The sequence below is a fragment of the Globicephala melas genome, chromosome 18, assembly GCF_963455315.2.
Source record: "Globicephala melas chromosome 18, mGloMel1.2, whole genome shotgun sequence".
NCBI classification, from domain to species: domain Eukaryota; kingdom Metazoa; phylum Chordata; class Mammalia; order Artiodactyla; family Delphinidae; genus Globicephala; species Globicephala melas.
This window is the reverse complement of record NC_083331.1, coordinates 35,044,954-35,069,871: the sequence shown is the minus strand read 5'-3', so window position 1 is coordinate 35,069,871 and position 24,918 is coordinate 35,044,954. Positions and strand designations below refer to the sequence as shown.

General features: G+C 33.3%; 1 protein-coding gene across 1 annotated transcript in view; it reads right to left on the bottom strand.

Annotated features, from left to right (window-relative positions):
* KLHL1 (kelch like family member 1) overlaps positions 1-24,918 on the bottom strand; it is a 386,506-nt gene that overhangs the window by 67,654 nt on the left and 293,934 nt on the right. Inside the window, exon 7 of the mRNA XM_030842541.2 lies at positions 7,387-7,611. Within this exon, the coding sequence (XP_030698401.1) occupies positions 7,387-7,611 (225 nt within the window). The remainder of the gene's footprint in view (positions 1-7,386; positions 7,612-24,918) is intronic.

The following is a 24,918-nucleotide window of genomic DNA, read 5'->3' as shown; positions in this document are numbered from 1 at the left end:
AAACAACAGAATATACTTTCTTCTCAAGGGCTCATGGAACATCCTCCAGGACAGATCATATCTTGGGTCACAAATCAAGCCTTGGTAAACTTAAGAAAACTGAAATTTTATCAAGTATTTTTTCCGACCAAAATGCTATGAGACTAGATATCAATTATGGGAAAATATTTGTAAAAAATACAAACACATGGAGGCAAAACAATACACTACTTAATAATCAAGAGATCACTGAAGAAATCAAAAAGAAAATCAAAAACTACCTAGAAACAAATGGCAATGAAAACATGATGACCCAAAGCCTATGGGATTCAGCAAAAGCAGTTCTAAGTGGGAAGTTTATAGCAATACAATCCTACCTCAAGAAAGAAGAAACATCTCAAATAAATAACCCAACCTTACACCTAAAAGGATTAGAGAAAAAAGAACAAAAATTTCCCAAACTTAGCAGAAGGAAAGAAATCAAAAAGATCAGATCAGAAATAAATGAGAAAAAAAAATGAAGGAAACAATAGCAAAGATCAATAAAACTAAAAGATGGTTCTTTGAGAAGATAAACAAAATTGATAAACCATTAGTCAGACTCATCAAGAAAAAAAAGAAGACTCAAATCAACAGATTTAGAACTGAAAAAGGAGAAGTAACAACTGACACTGCAGAAATACAAAGGATCATGAGCGATTACTACAAGCAACTCTATGCCCATAAAATGGACAACCTGGAAGAAATGGACACATTCTTAGAAGAGCACAACCTTCCGAGACAGAACCAGGAAGAAATAGAAAATATAAACAGACCGTTCACAAACACTGAAATTGAGACTGTGTTTAAAATCTTCCAACAATCAAATGCCAAGGACAAGATGGCTTCCCAGGCAAATTCTGTCAAACATTTAGCAAAGAGCTAACACCTATCTTTCTCAAACTCTTCCAAAATTTAGCATAAGGAGAAACACTCCCAAACTCATTCTATGAGGCCACCATCACCCTGATACCAAAACCAGACAAAGATGTCCCAAAGAAAGAAAACTACAGGCCAATATCACTGATGAACATACATGCAAAAATCCTCAACAAAATACTAGCAAACATAATCCAAGAGCACATTAAAAGGATCATACCCCATGATCAACTGGGGTTTATCCCAGGAATGCAAGGATCCTTCAATATACTCAAATCAATCAATGTGATACACCATATTAACAAATTGAAAGATAAAAACCATATGATCATCTCAATAGGTGCAGAAAAAGTTTTTGACAGAATTAAACACCGATTTATGATAAAAACCCTCCAGAAAGTAGGCATAGAGGGAACTGTCCTCAACATGATAAAGGCCATATATAAGAAACCCACAGCCAAACTCATTCTCAAAGGTGAAAAACTGAAACCATTTCTACTGATATCAGGAACAAGACAAGGTTGCCCACTCTCACCACTATTATTCAACATAGTTTGGAAGTTATAGACACAGCAATCAGAGGAGAAAAAGAAATAAAAGGAATCCAAATCAGAAAAGAAGAAGTAAAGCTGTCACTGTTTGCAGATGCCATGTTACTACACATAGAGAATCCTGAAGATGTTACCAGAAAACTACTTGAGCTAATCAATAAATTTGGTAAAGTAGCAGGATGCAAAATTAATGCACAGAAATCTCTTGCATTCCTATACACTAATAATGAAAAATCTGAAAGAGGAATTAAGAAAACACTCCCATTTACCATTGCAACAAAAAGAATAAAATACCTAGGAACAAACCTACCTAAGGAGACAAAAGACCTGTATGCAGAAAACTATAAGACACTGATGAAAAAATTAAAGATGATACAAAGAGCTGGACAGATATACCATGTTCTTGGATTGAAAAAAATCAACATTGTGAAAATGACTATACTACTCAAAACTATCTACAGATTCAATGCAAGCCCTGTCAAACTACAAATGGCATTTTTCACAGAACTAGAACAAAAACTTTCAAAATTTGTATGGAATCTCAAAAGACCCCGAATAGCCAAAGCAATCTTGAGAAAGGAAAATGAAGTTGGAGAAGTCAGGCTCCCTGACTTCAGACTATACTACAAACTACAGTAATCAAGACAGCGTGGTACTGGCACATTACAGAAATATAGATCAATGGAACAGGATAGAAAGCCCAGAGTCAAACCCATGCACATATGGTCACCTTATTTTTGATAAAGGAGGCAAGAATATACAATGGAGAAAAGACAACCTCTTCAATAAGTGATGCTGGGAAAACTGGACAGCTACATGTAAAAGAATGAAATTAGAACACTCTCTAACATCATACACAAAAATAAACTCAAAATGGATAAAAGACCTAAATGTAAGACCAGACACTATAAAATTCTTAGAGGAAAAAAGAAGCAGAACACTCTACGACATAAATCACAGCAAGATCCTTTTTGACCCACCTCCTAGAGAAATGGAAATAAAAACAAAAATAAACAAATGATATGTAGTGAAATTTAAAAGCTTTTGCACAGCAAAGGAAACTATAAACAAGATGAAAAGACAACCCTCAGAATGGGAGAAAATATTTGCAAATGAAGCAACTGACAAAGGATTAATCTCCAAAATATACAAGCAACACATGCAGCTCAATATCAAAAAAACAAGCAACCCAATCCAAAAGTGAGCAGAAGACTTAAATAGACATTTCTCCAAAGAAGATATACAGATTGCCAACAAACACATGACAGGATGTTCAACATCATTAATCATTAGAGAAATGAAAATCAAAACTACAATGAGGTATCGCCTCACACCAGTCAGAATGGCCATCACCAAAACATCTACAAACAATAAATGCTGGAGAAGGTGTGGAGAAAAGGGAACCCTCTTGCACTGTTGGTGGGAATGTAAATTGATACCACCACTCTGGAGAACAGTATAGAGACCTTAAAAACCAAAAAATAGAACTACCATATAACCCAACAACCCCACTACTGGGCATATACCCTGAGAAAACCATAATTCAAAAAGAGACATGTACCACAATGTTCATTGCAGCTCTATTTACAATAACCAGGACATGGAAGTAACCTAAGTGTCCATTGACAGACAAATGGATAAAGTAGATGTGGCACATATAAACAATGGAATATTACTCAGCCATAAAAAGAAATGATATTGAGTTATTTGTAGTGAGGTGGATGGACCTAGAGTCTGTCGTACAGAGTGAAGTAAATCAGAAAGAGAAAAACAAATATTGCATGCTAACACATATATATGGTATCTTAAAAAAAAAAAGGTTCTAAAGAACCTAGGGGCAGGACAGGAATAAATACGCAGATATATATAATGGGCTTGAGGACACAGAGAGGTGGAAGTGTAAACTGGGGCAAAGTGAAAGAGTGGCATGGACTTATATATACTACCAAATGTAAAATAGATAGCTAGTGGGAAGCAGCTGCATAGCACAGGTAGATCAGCTCGGTGCTTTGTGACTACCTAGAAGGGTGAGATAGGGAAGGTAAGAGGCTGGTGCAAGAGGGAGGAGATATGGAGATATATGTATATATATAGTTGAATTACTTTGTTATAAAGCAGAAATTAACACACCATTTTAAAGCAATTATACTCCAAAAAAGATGTTTAAAAAAATGTGGCAAATCCTTACAGTGGAATATTATTCAATCAGAAAAGTAATGAAGTACTGATACATGATATGAAACTGATGAACCTTGAAAAACCTTATGTTATGTGAGAGAAACCATACACAAAAAGCCACAAAATATGATTCTGTTTATATGAAATGTCCAAAATTGGCAATTCCATAGAGACAGAAAATAAATTAATTTTTGCTAAGGGGTGTAGGGAGATGGGGCAGTGACAAACGACTACTATTGGTTACAAGGTTGTTTTTCAGGATGATAAAAATGTTTTGGAATTTGATAGTGGTGATGGCTGCACAATTCTGTGAATAGACTCAAAAGTACTCAATTCTATACTTTAACACTTAATTTTATCTCAATTAAAAATTAAACAAACAAAAGTAAAACAACCCCTACCATATATTTATCATACAACATGGAGCATGGCATATAGAAAACCCATAATATACACTAGCTATATAACTGTTTTATCAATTTGTCTTAAAATGACAATTGCAAACAATGGATTGTAGTAATGCCTTTTTCAATTTTATACACTATAAAGTGTGGTGGGAAAGAATTATGTGTTCCAAAGACATAATGCTAAAATAAAAACTCAGCATATTGAGACAACTGTAGTCTTAATTATCTTCATTCTCTAGATAAATGCATTACTCCCTGATGTCACAGACTTAACATGAATACAATTTTATATGCTATTTTATCCAGCACAAGAAGTGTTCTTCATTTACTGGTTGCTATGAAAAATTTTTGGCCACATATTCAACCTTAGCAACAGAAGAACTCACGTGGCTTTCTCGCATAATCACGTAAAGATTTTTTTATTATTATTATTATTTTTTTGCGATATGAGGGCCTCTCACTGTTGTGGCCTCTCCCCTTGCGGAGCACAGGCTCTGGATGCACAGGCTCAGCGGCCATGGCTCATGGGCCCAGCCGCTCTGCGGCATGTGGGATCTTCCTGGACCAGGGCACGAACCCGTGTCCCCTGCAATGGCAGGTGGACTCTCAACCACTGCGCCACCAGGGAAGCCCAGGATTTTTTTTTTTTTTCAAATAAATCAAGTTGGGGGAAAGTTATATAGGTCAAAGAAATTATTTTGAGTTTTTATTTTATATTTTAAAATTTTACTTTAGACTCTAGCTCCTTGTCACTTGAATGTATAATATGGGATACATAGACAATATTGCAATCTCACTGCATACCACAAGGTAGGTATTTTTTAACTATGGCAAATAAAAAGGTACATTCTAGTTTCTGAACAAATAAAAAACTAGTACCAATGGCTGTTGGTTTACACTCAAACCCAATATTGGTTATTACACTGAAGGAAGAGTCATTGTATAGTGATTAGAGAAACAGAGTCAGTTGTTACTTCCTGAGTGAGACAAAAATTCATGACACTGCCTTGGGGGAATAACTTGGAGGAAATTTTGATTTGTGTTCTTTTTCCTATGCCATATTGTTCTCTTCAAAAGAGCTATTGTATCTTGCATACTGCCAGGCAGTGAATCAGCTGTGTCCATGCAGATCTTGTCATAATTTTTTGATAACAAGACTTTGCTGTCAGTCTGGCTTCAACTAATTGGACCTTGGATTGGCATCCAAGTCAAAGGCAGTTTTCTATGTACTGGACATTGCTAGCAATCTATGAGGCACTTTGAGCTGAGAATTGTCCCAAGAAATGATGCCCTATGCCATAATTTTACCTATTAATTCAATCAGGTATGACCTTGGGGAGTACTGTAGTAGAGAATTTAAAAAATACTGACAGGAAGCAATAACCATTAGGAAGTAAATCACAGAGGAGTCAATGGCATGAGATATGGAGAAGAGGTGAGCTATTTGATAATGGAACTGAAGCAGAAGATAAACAAGAGAGGCTTAAGCATGAAAATAGTGGACTACTAGAGTTGGTATTGGGTCACTAAAATTTGTGAGAAATGCTGTATTATATATCAGATGTGTTTGATACTTGGGTCGTATAATTTTCTATACAGCCTTACTTCCACAATGGATTCTTTACCAAATAAGACAGACTAAAAGACAGTATCTAAGATTACCATCTTGCTCAGCACTTGTTCCTAAAGGGTCAGCAGCCTATGTGATAGGATTTGAGGCAAACCATAAACTTATATACTTTAAACATCTAAAATTATACCACTTAAGGTGTATTTTTGGTGAAATGTTTTCAAGTATGTTCTCTTGATATACAAATATCCTATGTAATTGAACTTTAGAATTCCTTAATAGAAAGGAACTGAATTGTCTAAAAAAGGAAGAAAGACATTAAATTCCAAAAATTCCAATCCAGTGTGTTTATTATCTATATTTCCCCCAAACAGGAACATAGGTAGTTAGATAGCTTGCTAATAAAAGCAATACATAGAGCTTTTACATGGACACAAAAGCCAAAATTCTTCAATATATTTGAAAAAAATATATAAGAAAACTTCTATATAATATTACCTGGGAAAAATGATTTGCTGTTCATATTTTCCATATTATAATTGGGGACTATATGATTTAAAGTATTTATACAATTTTTATTTAAAACACAAACTTTTAGAGCTTGAAAAAGTTCCCAAACATTTATTACTATTCCTTAATTTTGCTAATGAGCAAACTGAAGAAAGAGGAGGTAAACCAGAAGAACAAAAAGGTAAGTTGCTTTAGTTCAGAGCTATTTTATTTATTTTCATTTAAAAAGTTTTCTTAGATGATGGCAGACAAGAATAAGAAATGCAGTGCTGAAGACCTCAAAGTTGAAGTATCAATATTTGTTTTTGAAATCCTCTATGATTTTGCTTACCTATGAATGTCTAAATCAGTACATTTGTAATTAAACTTCAATATCTTTCTAATGTGTATTTCTACATATATGAAAGGTACTTAGTCAACTATCTGGTCTATTTCAGGTCTTCAAAGAAACTAATTAGCACTTCTTACAATCCATATAATAAGAAGTACAAATTCAGGAACTATCTTTATTAAATTACTCTTTTTTTCAAATATTTGTATAAGACTTTACAATTTACAAGTGATTTCATATTCATTATCATCATCAGGAAATGGTGGCAAATCAGGAAATGGAGGCTCATAGTTTAACTGCTGGGTCCAATCATGACAATATCAAATGGTAGATTCAAAACTCACACCCAGAACTTCTGAATCCAAATATAGTTCTCCCCATCTCCAAGTTACTCCATAATAGAGATCGATTGAATCCTATCATATTGACCCCTGGTGCCTATTGATGTGTCACTCTTTTTCTAAACCTGTGTTGCCCGCTCTCCATGGACCTTTCAAGGTGGAATCAATTAAGTGAAAATATATAGCTCGATTTGTCTGTCCAGTAATGTGGGAGCGAGCCACCTTAATTAAGTTTTCCTCAATTCACATTAACTGTTTCTTCCTCTAGGCTGCATTACTCTGGTCTCTCCATGATAGTTCTGCATTGTTTTCTTCATACCAAATGAATTTTACATGTTGTATGAATATCATACTGTGAAAACTTTGAGAATAACTTGATATCTACTCATTTTGGTATATTTAACATCACTCTCAACAGTTTATTGCATATTGGTCAACACAGGAAAATATCAAGAATTAAAAATATATATATGCTCCAAATAAGCCCACAATTTACCTAAAGTTAATGATAATTGATGACAGTAATACTATATTTTAGCATACACTTTTACTATCAATAAAATATTTTCTAAAAATAATATCAATAAAGTAAGAATCTTACCTAGACCATGCCTATGTGTTGACATTGGTGGTAAGACAGTCCAAGTCTTGGTTTTGGGGTTGTAACATTCAACACTGTTCAGTGTCTTTAAACCATCTCGACCTCCAATTACAAAGAGTTTGTCATCAATAACAGCCACACCAAACTGCAGTCTTCTGCCGTTCATCATCCCTGCCTGGATCCACAAATTTGTTCTGAGGTCATATTTCTCTATGGTTGTAGCTCCTGATAAAACATAAAATCACATAGTCACCATTTACTACTAATCCAACAAAGAATCTTCCCAAGACACTGTACAAACTAGGATGCGAAAACATTCTTGTCATGTTCATTTTTCAAATGGCAGAAAAAAGAAGTAATATAAGTCCTTTTTTTCTCTTCTTGGCAGACACTAATGATTAAAGTAGACACATATGTTCAGCTTGTTTGAATTACATAATGGTCTCATGCTAAACTATTGATTCAATAGAATCATTGTTGGGCATGACACAGTTCTGTGAGTAGATTTTACAACTTCCTTTTATCACTGTTTGCTATGAAAAATGCAACATAATCCTAGCTTGAAAAGACGTTTATTAAAGCCCTTTTAAATAGCTAAGCTATGTATGTTATCTGTATAATTTCTTAAAGTGAAGAGAAGTTAATAAATTCTTTACCAAATTTCTCTTTAAATTTGTCTTATACCTTAAATAGCAGAAGGGTTTAAAAGTCAATTTTAAGATATGTAAACAAATGTCAGCTGTGCTTTTTTTTAAACCTTATTTTTAAAAAATACATTTGGGGAATAGCAATAGAATTTAGAGACATAAAATGATCTTCTATCCTTATCAACTCTTAGAATCTCTAAACAAAATAGCTTATCTTTCCTAAAAGCTTTTTATGTATAAATTTGAGAAATGTGGTAAATCTGACTAATAAAATAGAAATCAAAAGAATAAGCTAAATTGCTGATGAGGTGTGTTTTAAGGGATTCAGTTAAACATTTCACATTAAAAACATTTACCTTGAACTAGTTCACAACTGTTTATATGATAAAATATAAACCAGCAAACACTGATCTTGCTTCAGTGTTTGATCTTAATGTTTACACTCACATTCAGCTATGTTTCATTTTCAGTGATTAAATATCCCTACATTTACAAGTCAACATTCTTGCGTACTTTCATTTATGCACTAAAGATCATTTTACTTGTAATGTATTACAAGTTTGCAAACTAGGGAAGACATTCCTCAGGGGACTCATTTATTTTGTAGAACATAACCAGCAATGAACTAAATAAATATAAACAACTTGGCAGGAAAAGTTTTGCTAATTGAAGTAAAATGGTATAATTTATGCTCAATTTTTATTCAAAAGTGACAAAGCTGTAATAATATAAATGCTGAGTTAGAATGAATTAAATCTGTTTTTTTGAAGTTATTAAATATATGAGCTAATTTTCATACAACTAAACATTAAGTATTATAAGACTATTATTATTTTTAGAGTAAAAATAAACTGGAATATTCATAAAAGTCATTTGATACTGTTAGTAACATAAGATAAATTATTTAAACAAAAGTGCTTCTTTTATGCTTAAATGTATTTATGTTTTATTGATATGTTAAATGTTTTATTCAAATATGTACAAATTGAAATTCCAAGGTGAACTAAAGTGTTAAATAATTTCAAAGTCATGTGAATTCTCAAAGCTTGATAGCATTGGGATTCCATGAATGCCTAACTAAAAATTAAGAGTTGTATGCAAATACCTCTCTCTTATGACTAACTCTTGACAAATCATGGCAAAAGAAATAGGGTAACTTAATACTAATTAACACAATCCCAAGAGACACGTATTTGCAGGTCTGGAATTAAATATCTTCCACTACTTTCTTCTCCAAAACCTTGGTCAAATTCTTTGCATGGTGTTTAAGGTACATTCATCCTTCTCAGAGAAAATCATTGAGAATGTGTGAGGTTAAGGGCCTCTAAGCAATAAAAGGTGTTGGTATTCAAAGGGGAAAGTGAGGACTTGATTTGAGTTTCAAAGTTTCATTGAAACAAGCTAGATGTGTTTTCAACCTCAACACATGGCAGGATTTTTTACTTTTACAGTGTTTTTCCTCTAGCTGCAGTTTTCAGAGGTGAACTATACATTTTATCCTAAAGTTGCTACATCAGAAATAAGAGTGCATTCCTGCTTTCCTTTTTTTTTTTTTTTTTTTAATTTAGAAGCTGTGTTAATTTACTACGGCTGCTGAGAAAAATTATCTCAAATTTAGCAATTTAACAAACATGCATTTATTATCTTACAGTTCTGGAGGTCAGAAGTTCAAATTACATTTTGTGCTAAAATCAGGGTGTTGGCAGGGCTTTCTTTTCTTTCAGGAGGCTCTAGAGAAGATCTATTTTCACTCCACTCTTCAATTTTGCTTAGTCAAAAAAAGTTTCATAATACAAAACAAAGATTTCTTGATTTGTAGAGCTTACTTATACTAATCAATAAGTTGATTATTTTCTTATTCAGACTGTAATATAAATGTTTTGTCTAGTTTTTAATGATCACAAACTTAAAAATATGCTTGCTCTTTTTCTAATGCAAGTTATTAGTGATAATATTCTTTAAGGTATTTTCTCACCAGCATACTTCATTAGTTATTAGTCATTATTAGTTATTAGTTAGTCATTAGTTAGACTGTATAAACTTCCCAACTGTATTATACTTTTAAAAATGTATCAGTTTGTTTGTAAGTTCTGTTGTTTTCTTTTGCTTATAAGAGTGTATGTATTCCCTTGGTGGTTTCCTGAGTTAGAGGAAGGACAAAGCCATTCTCTCTGAGCAATGTTACTCTGAGCTGTTCCTTAAAGTAAAGGCAATATTTGTCATCACATAAATTAAAAACAGAATATGAACAAGAGTGGACTACTGTGCTGGTAAGTAATACAGTTGAAAGAAATAAATAAGGAAAGTTTATTTTAAGACATAGTTACTCTCGGGTTCATGAAACCATCTCTAGTTATCTCAAATGCCTGCAAAGCAGAGGCACAACTCTAAAATGTGTGACTGCAGGCACAATAGCATCCAGATTGCTTTCATAAACTCTCTGTCAATAATCTGAATGACCTTGGAAGATGGCCTCCAGCTGCAGATGAGAACACAGCCTCGCCAACCCCTTGTTTTCAGCCTTTTGAGATCTTGAGCAGAGAATCCAGATGTGTTTTCCTGGACTTCTGACTTACTGTGAGCTAAAAGATGGCACTTGTTTTAATAAGGTCTTTATGCCAATGTGTTATAGCAGAAATAGAGTTTACTTTAATTTGCATTTTAAAAATTTATAAAGTATCTGTTTTCCAAGTTCAATAACATAACTAGAAGGTATTGATACAATATGACTACAAAAATGATTTCCTCACGACAAAACAAATAGCAGGCTCCTTTCTCAAAATATAAAACGGAGAATAAGTGCTCAAGATGTTATTAAAGTGTGGTTCTGGGTCTCTTTGGAGTTGTTCATTCATAGAGCCAAATGTGATTATTTGGAGAAGAAAAATAGGAATTAATACTTGCACGTTCTATTTTGGCATTACAGACAGCAGGACTTATTCCATATCTATAATTCAAATAATTAACAATCTTACTTATCTTGAACACAACACAGAATAAAATGATAGGAGTTTTCTGAACAGACACAACAGATGCCACAAAAATATCCAGTAAAGAAGGTAAAGCTCTTACTCAACTTAACAGAAAGGACCTCAGGTATTCTCACAGAGCCTTTTTACTATAATTTTAACACAATGTTAATAAGCTTAGTTACTTGATTTTCAAGACTTTTTACAAACCTACAAGTCAAAATGATCTGGGGGAGTTGAAAGTAGCAATAGCTGATAGTGAAGGAATAACCAGAAAAAAGAAATATTGTTTTAACTCAAATAGAACAATCATTTATAGCTGTTAAAAAAAAAAAACACATTATATAATGACTAAAGAACATTTTGGCCCAATAATAATGGTGATCCTGGTGCCATCAAATCATTTGGAAAAAGTTAAATTAGTCAGATGTATTCTTTTTAAAGAAACAGTAAATATTGAGAAGGATTCTGAAAATTTTTAAAGCAAAAGATATGTTTCATGATACTTAACATAAGACATCAAGCTTTAAAGAAGGTATTATTATAAAAATTACTTATTTCTTGAATTTTTCATAGAATAAAATTTTCATTGTCTTTCATGTATCTGCATACTTATGAAAAATATAACTTCGAGATAACATTCTTACACTTATATAAAAAAGTATTATTGCAGAGAAAATATTTTTCAAGCACAAATAAAAGTCTTTACTTTTTAGATAATTCGTTATATTTTATTAGGATGGCATTGTAGCATTTCATAATCATCAAAATACTTTCATGTGCACCAAATAAACAACCAATGAAATTCTACATCCCCCCAGTATAAATATTTGTAAAATGATAATAAACTGATAAATAGCTATGTACAGACACTCCCCGACTTTCAATGGTTTGACTTATGAATTCTCTGACTTATGATGGTGTGGAAGTGATATGTATTTGATCGAAATTGTAAGTCGAATTTCGAATTTTAATCTTTTCCCGGGCCAGCAATATGCAGTACAATACTCTCTTGTGAAGGTGGGCAGGACAGTGAGCCGCAGCTCGCAGTCAGCCATGTGATCACGAGAGTAAACAACTGATAACTCTTACAGCCATTCTGTTTTTCACTTTCAGACAGTATTCAAAAAACTACATAAGATTTCCAACACTATACTATAAAATAGGCTTTGTGTTAGATGATTCTGCCCAACTGTAGGCTAATGTAAGTGTTCTGAGAATGTTTACGGTGGGCTTGGCTAAGCTCTGATGTTCTGTAAGTTAGGTGTATTAAATGAATTTTCAACTTACTATACTTTAAACTTGCAATGGGGTTATCAACATGTAATCCCGTTGTAAGTTGAAGATTTGTATAGAGACATAAATGTATATATATCATTAAGCTTAATGCTAGATTTTGAAGTACGTATATACATCTCAAAACCCAAGCATTTTGTTTAGTTTATACTAATTTCACTAAAATCAAGAAATAAAAAAGGATGCCAACTTCTTGGCTCATAACCAAGGGAAACAAAAGTATGGAATATCATTTTAATTATTTGTATTTCATGTAACAGTCCACCTTAATAATTAAAAATTATTATATTTAAAATCTTAGAAAAAAAATTAAAATTTCTGGAAGTTGGCAAATAAGTAAAATACAAAAATCCATGCAATTTTTAAAAATGAAAATAACCAGATTGTGTACAGAACAGAAGAACCTATTTAAATAGCACCACTAAAAGTAAATTATTTAAAAATAAAATCAGCAAAATAGGTTACAAATCTAGATAAAGAAAAAAAGTAAAACTCTGTTGAATAATATCAGTTTGAATGAATACAAAGAATCATACTAATTTTGAATGAGATGGTTTGTTATTGTGCGAATGATAATTATCTTATAATCACAATTTATATAATAATATTTGTACAAGGTATTTATAAAATTATACTTGTGTTTCTCTGGAAATTTGAAAGTCAAATATTAGGATATACATTTTTAAAAGCCAGACAATCTCCAATACAAAGGAATCTTGAGGAAATAATGGCTTACCAGATATTAAAAAGTATTGTGTAACTAGAGATTTTAAAAAGATGGCTTTATTATGAATGAAAATGGCTATATTAATAAATATGAAAAGAAAGCCAGAAATAACTCTAATACATGTGAGTGTAATATAGTAAAAATGGCTGTTCAAATCAGTGAAAAAACATTTTATTATTCAAATAAATAGTGTTAAGATAACCAGTTGTCCTCTGGAGAAAAATAAATAACTTAGAGTCCTGCCTTACTCGTTACACCAGAATGAGGTTTAGATGAGACAGGGCTAGAGCACAGCACACAGTGCCACAGAAATAGCATATGTGTGGTTCTTTTCTCAGGGCTCCACATGCATTAACAGGGACGGGAATTTTAAGTAACCTGCCTTCGGTCACACTCTACTACAACCTTAAACATCCTAGAAGATGAAAACGTAGTTGATGAACTTTCACTTCTAGGTGGGCCTAAGATCAAAAGTCCATGAGGGAAAGCATGAGACCCAGAAATTTTAAAGTATATATATATATATATATATGATCACTAACCACCTCAATATAAAATATAGTTACATCAAAAATAAACCAATTTAAAAAACCCAAAGACTGAGAACATTAACAACAAAAATGTTTTATAAATATAACAAGGAGTGAATTTCCTTGATATGTAAAAAGCTTATATAAATCAAGAAGTAAATTAGAAACATTAAAATAGGAATACACTAATGAAATTAGCAGGTAATTAATAGAAAATCAATATGAATACCATGTAAATGTTGAAAGATTTACTTAAGCTTTCCTAAAATTAAATAATAATTTTATTAAATAATCTTAATAATTAATAATCTTAATAATCATTAAATTTACAAAAAATTTAGAAAATGTATAATTTTGATATTCACATCAAAACCAACTGGTTGATATTAAATCAATGCAACTATTATGGGAGGTGTGGAGTGTGCGCGTGTGTGTGTAATAAAATACATGGAGCATTTAGGAAATGGAGGAAGTTGAATTTTTGATTTGTAACTTCCTATTTTAAAGAGTTTGCCATAAATACATCTTAGTTCTGTTATTAAAATACTAATTCATTATTTTTAAAAGCAGTTTTTGGTGTTGCTAAAGATGTCATAGGAAAGAGACTTTAAAAAAGTAACTCAAAGCTTGTAGTTATTATTTCTATCATTATTACTAAGCCACCTTTTTTACAGTAAAAAGCTCATGTATTAAAATAACTTTATAGCAAAAGAACACATATTAAAACATTATTACAAGTATACTTTATTTTTTCATTTTCTTAATAACTGTTCACTGAACATAAACTCATACTACTTGAAATTTTCCAATTATTTATTTTTATAACTAACATTTGCATAAATTAAACCAAGCCCTTGTTATTTATATTATTATTAAAATACTCTTTTAAGATACTTCTTAAAAACCTTTTGAAAAGTTTAAAAACTTTTCAAAACACTTTCCATATAATATTTATTAGAATTTTTCTACCCTTTTTGAATGAAAGAAAATGTCAGCACTTGTGAATGAAAGGAAAAATGACTATTATGACAACTGAGTTCTAGTTGTAGTATTACTGAGTGTATGACACAAACAAAAGTCACTCAAATGCCTTTTCATCAGTATAGTAAAAAAACATGAGCGCTCATTGATCTCCACCTAAACTATAAACTCTTGGAAAGTACATTTTTGTCTTTTTCATAAATGAGCACCCACCCTTACAAAGATATATTAATTGAAGGCTCTCTATGACCTACTAATGTTTATTAAAATTGAGGGTTTATATTAGTACCACATTAGGTGAAAATGCAGTGACTTCTACTTATGTCTAAATATTTTGTTTGTTTTTGCAGTACTCGGGCCTCTCACTGTTGTGGCCTCTCCTGCTGCGGAGCACAGGCTCGGGACACGCAGGCTCAGCGGCCATGGCTCACGTGCCCAGCCGTTCCGCGGCATGTGGGATCTTCCCGGACCGGGGCACGAACCCGTGTCCCCTGCATCGGGAGGCGGACTCTCAACCACTGCACCACCAGGGAAGCCCATGTCTAAATCTTTTACTTCTCCTTCTCTGTGAGTTTCTATCATGGAAGTAAGCTGAGGTAGCCCTGCGAACTCTCTCTTTCTTTGACAGAGAAGAACCACGCATTGGAGGATTAAGATCTAGTACTTATGAAACATGCATAAACACACACAGGCTTTTTTCCCTGTGGGTTTGTAAAAGGAGACTTGATTTAGAAAAAGAATGTACTTATGTATTGAACATTCACTGGGAGATTGATCAAAAAGAATGTACTCACTAAAAAGAATTTATAATTATGATGGCATTTTATCATAATACACTAATTTATTACTCAATCCGCATTCATTGAAAGATGTACACAATGTACAGTTAAGTGGTGCAAATCCTCTGACCACTAAAAGGCAAAATAAAGTTTTTACTAGACTAAATTTTGAAGAATTTAACTTATAATTTTAACCCTGATCCATCCTCAGAAGAGACACTGGAAATGGTTACAGCCAAGATAGTCACTAAGCTTTGTGTCTTTCTAGTGAAGATGAGCCCATGAAAGAAAACTTCACTGACAAGCGATTCAATTTTTAACTGAGAGAACCTTCCTTCACTCTTTATTACAGAACATAGCTTCTAGGAGCTGAAAGTCCTTTGTCTGCAGACTCATTGAGAACAATGTAAACAACCAGAATTTAATTTAACACATGAGCATCTTTCCTGATTCTAAAGACTGTCAAGGAAGCAGTTACCTTGACTTTACTTTGTTCTTCCCCTGAGACCCTTGGGGAAGAAGTATGGTTCTTCCCTAAAATATCTCTTAGCAGCCTGATAAGTCAACACCTATTCCAGAAGAAAACTCTTTGTGTCTGTAAAACAAACTGGGTTTAGGCTGACATGACGTTATTCGTAATTTTGAGTTGTTTCTACAGCTTGGTGCAAACTGATGACCTTGAAATGGTAATCTCCAATGATATATTTCAAGTTCAATGAAAACGTACTGAAGTGGAACTAAAGTGACTGAATGGAGTTACTGAGGCAGACATTAAATAGTAGTCCTCAAAAGGGCAAATATGAAAGAATAAGTTTTCTTTTATTATATTGCTCTTCTTCAGAAAAAGTCATACAGTATTTTAAAGTTATTTCCCCCACCTAACTGCAAATGCTTAAATTTCTCTGGCACAGTATTGTAAGTGAATCATTTTATTAAAGCCATATGATGATCACTACTGAGCTAAATGCTTTAGAAATTATCCAGTTGTAGAACTGCAGTATGAAAAGCTGTTTTTTAAAAGTTCTTGATAGTGCAGTTTGTTCAGTTCAAGCCAAGGAGTAAAAATCAGGTCAAGATGGTTAATTCCACCTATCTATTTCAATTTCCATTTTTGCCTTTCAACAATACAGGCAATGATGGAAAGTGTGATGAGACAAATTCAGGATAAAATGATCTGGCCAAGTCCTTTGAATAGAAAGAGAGAAATATCAGTTCATCCCTACAGTTAGATAATTTAAAAATTTTACATTTATGAAAATCCAAGGTACCCATTAAATAGTCAAACATCATAATATGCTCAATAATATGCTCAATAATAAAATGATTCAATAAAATAATTTCAAGGAAATTTTTACTTCATAGTTAAGAATTAATGCTTTCTCTCCTTTTACGTTTTTTTTCACCAAGATTCCTGTTATTGTTAACTATATTAAAATTTGCTTTGAGTTCACATGAAAGATGTAGAGCTGTCTGATCAGACACCTGGTTGTTAATGAAAATCAGTAATTGACATGTGGCTGCAAGAAGGCCATTAACAAGGAGGCAATGCAAACATGTAGAATAAAGGATGGTTTTAATTCTTTCTCCTGTCCACTCAGTCAATCACAATCTAAGGGAAGAGTCACTGCTATTGTTGTCTTGACATGCCATCAGCATGCTTGACGTATATCTTTAACTAGGCTCCAATTGGTGTTCACAGTTAGCATGCATAAGGTAAACAGAACGATGTAATGATACAGTTTTCTTATTTTTTTTCTGTTTTACCTCTAAAATTTATCAATTTGAAAGATTCTCAACTTTTAACTCTTTGTTAACTCTTTCTTTGGAACTAAATAGTCTCTTATAAATGCCTTAGTCTAAGCTTGAGGGACCCCTGCTTGCCTGCTGCCATGCTGGATGCAGGACAGCAGAGTGGGACTGCCTTGTGTCAAAAAGAGATCAGTGCCTCTCAGAATCTTGATTCCCCTTTAACCAAAGCAAAGGAGGGCTTCTTATTCATACACTTGTTCCTGTCAGTCTTCTACCCTAACATTCTAGTCCTCTTTCTCTGCAGTATGATCGTACAATATCTCCTCAAATATAGACGGTCCTAGCTTTGCATGGTTCTGGTGTGAATAAATTTCATTTACCATGGCTTAGTTAAATAAAACAGCCCCTCCCAATTTTAGTTACCACAACATATTAACTGTGAATCACTGCATAAAATACAAACTTTGCTACTAGCTCTTCAGTCCACAAATCACTGCTTAAACAACAGATGTACCTCATGATCAGTAACAAATCACCTCACTTTTTCCAAAGCCTGCAGGTGATTGGTCATTGAACTTCTGTTGCTGAGTTCATGCACAGACCCCTGTGTTGCTTTTTTGTCTCCTATGATAAACTCACTGTCATTTAAAAATAAAAAAAGATAATTGAAGAAAGTATTTGCCAACAAAGAAGTTAAGTGGAGCATATAAAGAAAAAGGTGAGAACACTGAAAGTGATATTACAGTAGATACACATACTTCCATACCCAGTTGGTTGAGGATAGCTCCTGGAGCTTTGTTTGTACAGTTGGGCTTCCTGTGTAAGGGTCATGCAGTCTGAGCTTGCTCCCAGCACCTCAAAGAATGCTCCTAAGAGGATAAACAGGTAGACCAGAAGGCTGCTTATGGTGGGACATTGTAAACATGTACAGAAACTGTCCACTCCAGCTGCCAATAAATTAGAGTTGGGTCAAGGGAATATACATTTGGCACCACAAGTTTCCTAGAAATATGATATGGAGATTTATTTTCTGCAGTAACAGAGGTTGGAAATTTTTTTTTTCCATGAAGGGCCAGATAGTAAAAAACAGAGCCTTTGTGGGTTTCCTTATGGGTCTCTTTGTTGCAACCATATGGGCATTATAGAGTGAAAGCAACTGTAGACAATAGGCAAACAAATGAGTGAGTCACAATTAAATTTTATGGGCATTGAAATTTGAATTTCACAAAATGCTAATATTCACTAAATTCACCATGAAGTATTATTCTTTGTTTGATTATTTTCAACTCTTATAATGTATAAACCAAAGCCATACAGAACAACCGGTGGGTTAGCTTTGGCTTTTAGTCCATTGTTTGCCAGTCCTTACTCTTAAAATACCAATAAAATATAAATATTTGGAGAAAAAGACACCCAACAAATGTTTATTGGTCATAATAAATCAAAGAACTCTTCCTTTTAGAAAAACATTTATTAAATTTTCATATAGCAATTTGTATATAAGATTTAACTAATCAGGGTGGCCTTTCTCAGCCAACCTTCATAAAAATAGCAACACTGTTCCCTTATCCTGTTCTTCCCATCCCCCTTTTTTTACTTTTAGTTATATTTCTTGATAACTAGTCATTGCATAAACTAAACTAACTTGTATATTTGTTCTTAATCTGCTGAATATAATTTAAACTGCAACAGACCAGGGACTTTTGCTGTTTGGTTTACCAGCACTGAGAACAGTGACTGGAGATTAGTAGGTGTTCAGTGAATATTTGTAGCAGAATTAGATAATCCAAAAAGATGAATTAATAACCTGGGAACCCAAGAAATGCTGGGGAACTGGCAGTAGAATGGATACAATTGTAACCCAATTTCATAATTAGTACTTTCCAATTTGGGGGCAGAGATTTAAAAAATCAACAAAATCTATTTTATTTTCCTAATTTTGGGAAAAAAAGTAATATTAACAGAACAATCAGAAAGTCACACTTTCTGTTCAACACGTGAGTACCTATAAAAATTAGTTTAATTTAATAGAATTATAATTAGACTGCCAAACATATGAAACCATTATTATTCATGCCCATGCTTCAAAGGTAGACCTAGGCAATGGTCACCCTTACAGATTCCTGTAAAGAAACCACTTAAAAGGAAATTGTAATTATGTACAACAAAAAATACCTCTGACTAGAATGTAATGACGATAGATCAAGTAAAGATTAAGAATAGTATGTGAACATAATTTATTTGTATAATTGGTATAAAACATATTTATTTGATTATAGTAAAGAATAATAGCTGTTTTAAAATTCTTTTAATCTGATAAATATTAAATTGATACTGACATTGAAATTTTGATATATATAAAATGTAGAAAACAATGGTTAATATATAGGGTTAAAATATATATGTGCAAATCAGATGTGCAAAAGCATAACTATATTTTTTATAGGTATACACATGTTGTTCATTAACTTCCTTTCAAAAGGAACTTTGTCTAAAAGTCAAAAGCTTACTAATGAGACCTTTCTTGGCTGGATTTGTTCTGTGAACTGTAAAAGTCTTAACCCTGAAAACTAGAGTTTTAAATGTGAAAAAATTTGCCAGCACTGAATAATATGTAACATTTCAAAAGATTACCTCCACCATTATTTATTGAGTCAGCATTCAGTTAAGTTTTTTACATGTGTCCTTGTCTTGATATTTGTCATGGTATCTCAAAGAGGTATGTGATATTATTGTCATTATATATATGAGGAACACCAACATATGGAATACTTAATTATGTTGCTAAAGAATACAAGGCTCACACAGCTCTGTTATAATTTTACTAAAATAAGTAAACATCACTCATCAAGTGGTATTTGGGGTTGTTAGTGAGGAATTAGGCTTTAAAGTCTGTACACCAGCCAAAAGTCCTAAAATAACTAAAATTGTTTTCATTAAAATCCCTTACATTTCTACTAAATGCACGTTAATATGGACTTAGACAAATATACACACAGATATATAGCTGTACTTTGAAAAGTTTAAATTTAGTATGGAAACATTCTTTGTTGGGTATTTCTTTGTTGTTGATACAAAATAAAATACCTAGTTTTCTTTTGTATAGTTTGTTCTTATATAAAATTAAAAGTAAGTAATTAAATGCATAATGGTACTCCCAGCACAACACAGATACTGGAACTTTCTGAGGCATCAGCATTTTCACTTCTCCCATCTCTTGCTTACTCCAGAGAAATTGAGGTTGACATCACACCTCATCATTGAAATGATTATCTCTATCTCTCTCAGCAGGTATGGTTGGATTCCTTGAGTGATATGTATAGTTAATATGACTCAAGTGTAATAGAGTAAATTAAATGTGCTTATTCCCTGTGATATTTATTCATGAATTTTGCTCTTGGTATTAAATCATCTCTTGATGGGTATATCATTATGTGTATAGATCATTATCTACAAGTCTACATGAGCATTTCTGAACCACATTAGTGCTGCATGATCTTAAAAGGAAATTTTAAAAGTCAGGCATCAAGACTACCTGAGTGTGAAACAGAAATAACATAAAATTCTTCAAAAGCTTTGACATTAAATAAAAATACATCTGATAATTCCAGTATATCAAAGAATATTTCATATGCATTAAAAAATCCCCAAAAGCCCAGATTGTTATCCAACATGTGAAATGTTATTACTAGTAGAACAAAAAACATGAAGAAGCAAATAGGTTTAGTAATGAATAGCCATAGAGAAAACAGCATATTTTTGTGATTTATTTACTCATATATTTGTATGGTTTTCAAGAAGCAAGAAGATTTTTTTCATGATTTCTTTTCCACGCATATTTTTTGCAAGTCATGTTATAATGTCTATAACATTGGTTAATGTATCTCTTATTCATGAAAGTGCAGTGGTCACAAAATGTTACTTGTACATGACTGCTCACAGCAGTTTTACCTATAATAGCTAAAACTGGAAATATCCCAGGTGTTCATCAGCAGGAAGCTGGATAACCAGATTACTATTAAGGAATTCAAAGGAAAGAATAAATTATTGATACACATAACACCATGGTAGAGTCACCAAAGTATGCTAGTTGACAGAAAGTTTAGATAAAGGCATATGAAATGTGTGATTGCATTCATATGAAGTTTAAGAATAGACCAAACTATTTTAAGCAGAAAGAAATTCAGAGAAGTGGTTGTCTTGGAGATGTGGAAGCTGGGGACTAACTAGGAAGGGATATGAGGGAGCTTGCTGAGGTAATGGCAATGTTTTCTATCTTGTAAGGACTTTGAATTACATAAATATATGTATTTGTCAAAATTCATTTAAAAGTACATTTAAGATTTGTGCATTTCATTGTATGTTAATATTGTCCAAAAGCTCTAAAATAATATTGAAATCTAGTTAATAATATGATGATGTGTCCAGTATGAAGTGTACTTATGTCTACAACCTTGAAATGTATTAAAAATATGATAGATGAGTAGAGGAATAATAGTTGGATAAATATGTGTTAAAGCAAATGTAGCATAATTTTAACTGTAAAATCTAGCTGAGTATGTGGAAGTTAACTGAATGATTCTTTTAAGTTTTATATATGTTCAAAAATTTTGTATTATTTTGGGAAAATGAAAACAGATGTATTTAATATAACTGGATTGGTATAATAAAAGTGGCAAGAACACAATGCTAAGATATAGATGAGGGATAAATAAGGCTAACTGAGAAGCCATGGGTGAGAGAATATTACAATAGGGTTAGACAAGCAAAGAAAGAGGGATAAAAGGAAAAAGACACTGAAGCATCAGATAATATATCATCTATGTGTGGGTAGTACTGCAACCAGTGTGGTGCTTCATATCTGAGGAAGTGAGTTGTGAAATTTGGTAAAGATTAAAAGTATCCTTCAAGACATTTATGGTGGAGAGAAAAATAGGAAAAAACTGCTGGTTAAATTTGTAATGATAGCTGGTGAAGGATAGATGTTGCACTGGTAAAGAATATTGGGCTCTTCTTGGGGGAAGGGGGCCTAATGAAGGTTTTTATTTTATTATTTTATTTATATCTTTGTGTTTTAATGATCATGCTAAAAGCTGTGATAAGTTACTTTGGAAATAATGAGCTGTATGAGTACGATTGGAGAGAGATTGGAGGTAGGGAGATCATTATCTAGTTTAGTAATGTGTTGTCAGGAAAAATGGTCCATTTGATAAACACATGAAATACCCCAGGTTTGCAGGCATAAGATGACAAAGCTTCAACTAAAGTAGTAGAAATGCTGATGTAAATCAGACAGTCCCTGATAACTGATTAACTATAGAGAGCAGAGTAATTCTGACAACTAAAATTTGAAGCCAAGTTAGATGGAAGTACTAATAGTAGGGTATAGTCTAGATATTAACAGGTTTTTTTTATAGTAGGAAATATAATTACCTGTGTTGAATTATAGAACTTTTTATTTAATAAGTATACCATGTATTTCAGCCTAGAAATATTTAATCCCAGAAAAATAGGATTTTTATATTTCATATCTAAAAGTTGCTTTTTTCATATGGATAATTTTTCTTTGAGGAAATAATATACACATAAAAGTTAAATTTTAAAAAATGGGTATTTTAGAGCATATTTAATTTTTTCAATTACTTTCTTTTGTATTTCTTAAAATAATAAAATAAGGTTTATTTACCTGTCCTGGGATTTTTTCTTTACCCTGTACACTAGAGAACTAGTTCCAAACTTCAGTAAAATTATAAATAAAAATCACATATTAAGAATTAAAAGTATGTGGGAATTTTATGCTGATATTTAAAAAAGTCACTTTGAGCACATCTCATCATTAACAGGTTAAAGGTGGGAAAAAAGGGTAGAAGAAAGATCACCAATTTTGGAATTACACAGATACCTAGATTTAAAGTCTACCTTAATTTTAACTACTTACTAAAAGGTAAAAATAAGAAGTTTCTTAACCTCTGTCAAAATCAGAATGATCAAGAATATACTCTCAACCTAAATTTGCTGTAAAATGTAAATGAAATTTTGTATATAATGGTGCTTGGAAGTTAGTAAAGCACATGTTATTGGGGGGGTGTTGGGACAAGATGGCAGAATGGGAAGATCCTGGACTCCCCTCCTTCCACAGACACACCAAAATTACAACAACACATACAGCAACTATTTCTGAGAATGACCTGAAAACTATCAGAAAAGATTTTCCACAACTAAAGATAAAAAGAGGAAGCCACATTGAGATGGTCAGGAAGGGTGCAGATGCAGTCTGCCTGGGACCCACACCCCCAACACTGGAAACCAGGGACAGGAATGATATCACATTTGTGGTGGTCCTCCCTGAGAAACAAAGCCTCGAAACCCTACATGAATCTCCTGAACCCTGGGGACTTGCACTGGGAAGACAAGCTCCCACAATGTTAGACTTTGAAAACAAGCAAGCTTATGTCCAGGAGAGGCAGAGGGGTATAGAAAACCAAAATTTGCTCTTAAAGGTCATGCAAAACTCACTTTCTCTGAGACCCAACACAGAAAAAAACACCTGAGTCATACTGAGGGGATTTATTGATTAATTTTAAGGTGTGTTTCTGAGGGACTGGGAGCTGTTAGAACTTTCTCTGGGTATAGAGGAACTGGCAAGGGCCAGTCATTTTTGTTTGTTTGTTTTTCCATCATCCTCTACCTAGCTGACCCTGTGCTGGTAGGTGTCATTTCTGACTCTCCCCACGTAACTTACTTGCACAATTCAACCCACCCCAGGTTCACCTGTGGACCTGACAAAGGCAGTGCTCCTCCAAAGTGGCCACCTACCAGACCCAATAACCACTTTCAGCTGGCAGCAGAGACCATCCAAAGCAGCTCCTTTCACCACCAGTCCTGGCAGGCACACTTGATTGGCAGTACAGCCTATCCAAGGTGGCTCTCCACCCTGACAGACTTGGCAGGTGCCCTTGACCAGCACTGATATTTCCCTGAAGGTGATCTCACACCAGGAGCCAGTCACACACAACAGAGTGCATGCAACATTTGTGACTAGGCCTTTCAGCCAGATGCATGGCAGGTCAGTCCCACACACTAGGTATATCCACAGCAATCACAGCCCAACCACAACATGAGGGCACATGCAGCCCACACAGGAGAAAATCCTGGGTCACCTGGTTCTGGCAACCAGGCAGGACAGTGCTACTGGGTCTGATAGGACACCTCTACTCAAAACCACTCTTTCAAGACCAAGAGATGTAGCTGATCTACCTAACGCATAAGAACAAACACAAAGAGTTAGGAAAAATTAGACAAAGGAATATGTTGAAAATGAAAAAACAAGACAAAGCCTCAGAAAGAAAAAATAGCTAAATAAAATGGAGATAAACGATCTTCCAGGAAAAAGGGTTCAAAGTAATGGTCATAAAAATGTTCACTGAGCTCAGGAAAAGATGAAGGAACACAGTGAGAACTTCAATAAAGAGATAAAAATATATATAAAAAAAACTATACTAGAGGGAGTCAACAGCAGATTAGATGTTGCAGAAGAATGGATCAGTGTAAAAGACCCAATCAGGATAGTAAAAAGAAAAAAGAAACCAAAAGATGAGGACAGTTTAAGGGAGCTCTGAGACAACACCAAGCATACTAACATTAGCATTATAAGCTTCCCAGAAGAAGAGAGAGAAAAAGGGACAGAAAAACTATTAGAAGAAATAATGGTGAAAACATCCCTAAACTGGTGCAAGAAAGAGACATTCAAGTCCAGGAAGCACAGAGAGTCTCACAGATGAACCTATACCATGACAAAATTATATAATCATCTCAATAGATGCAGAAAAAGCTTTTGACAAAATTCAACACTCA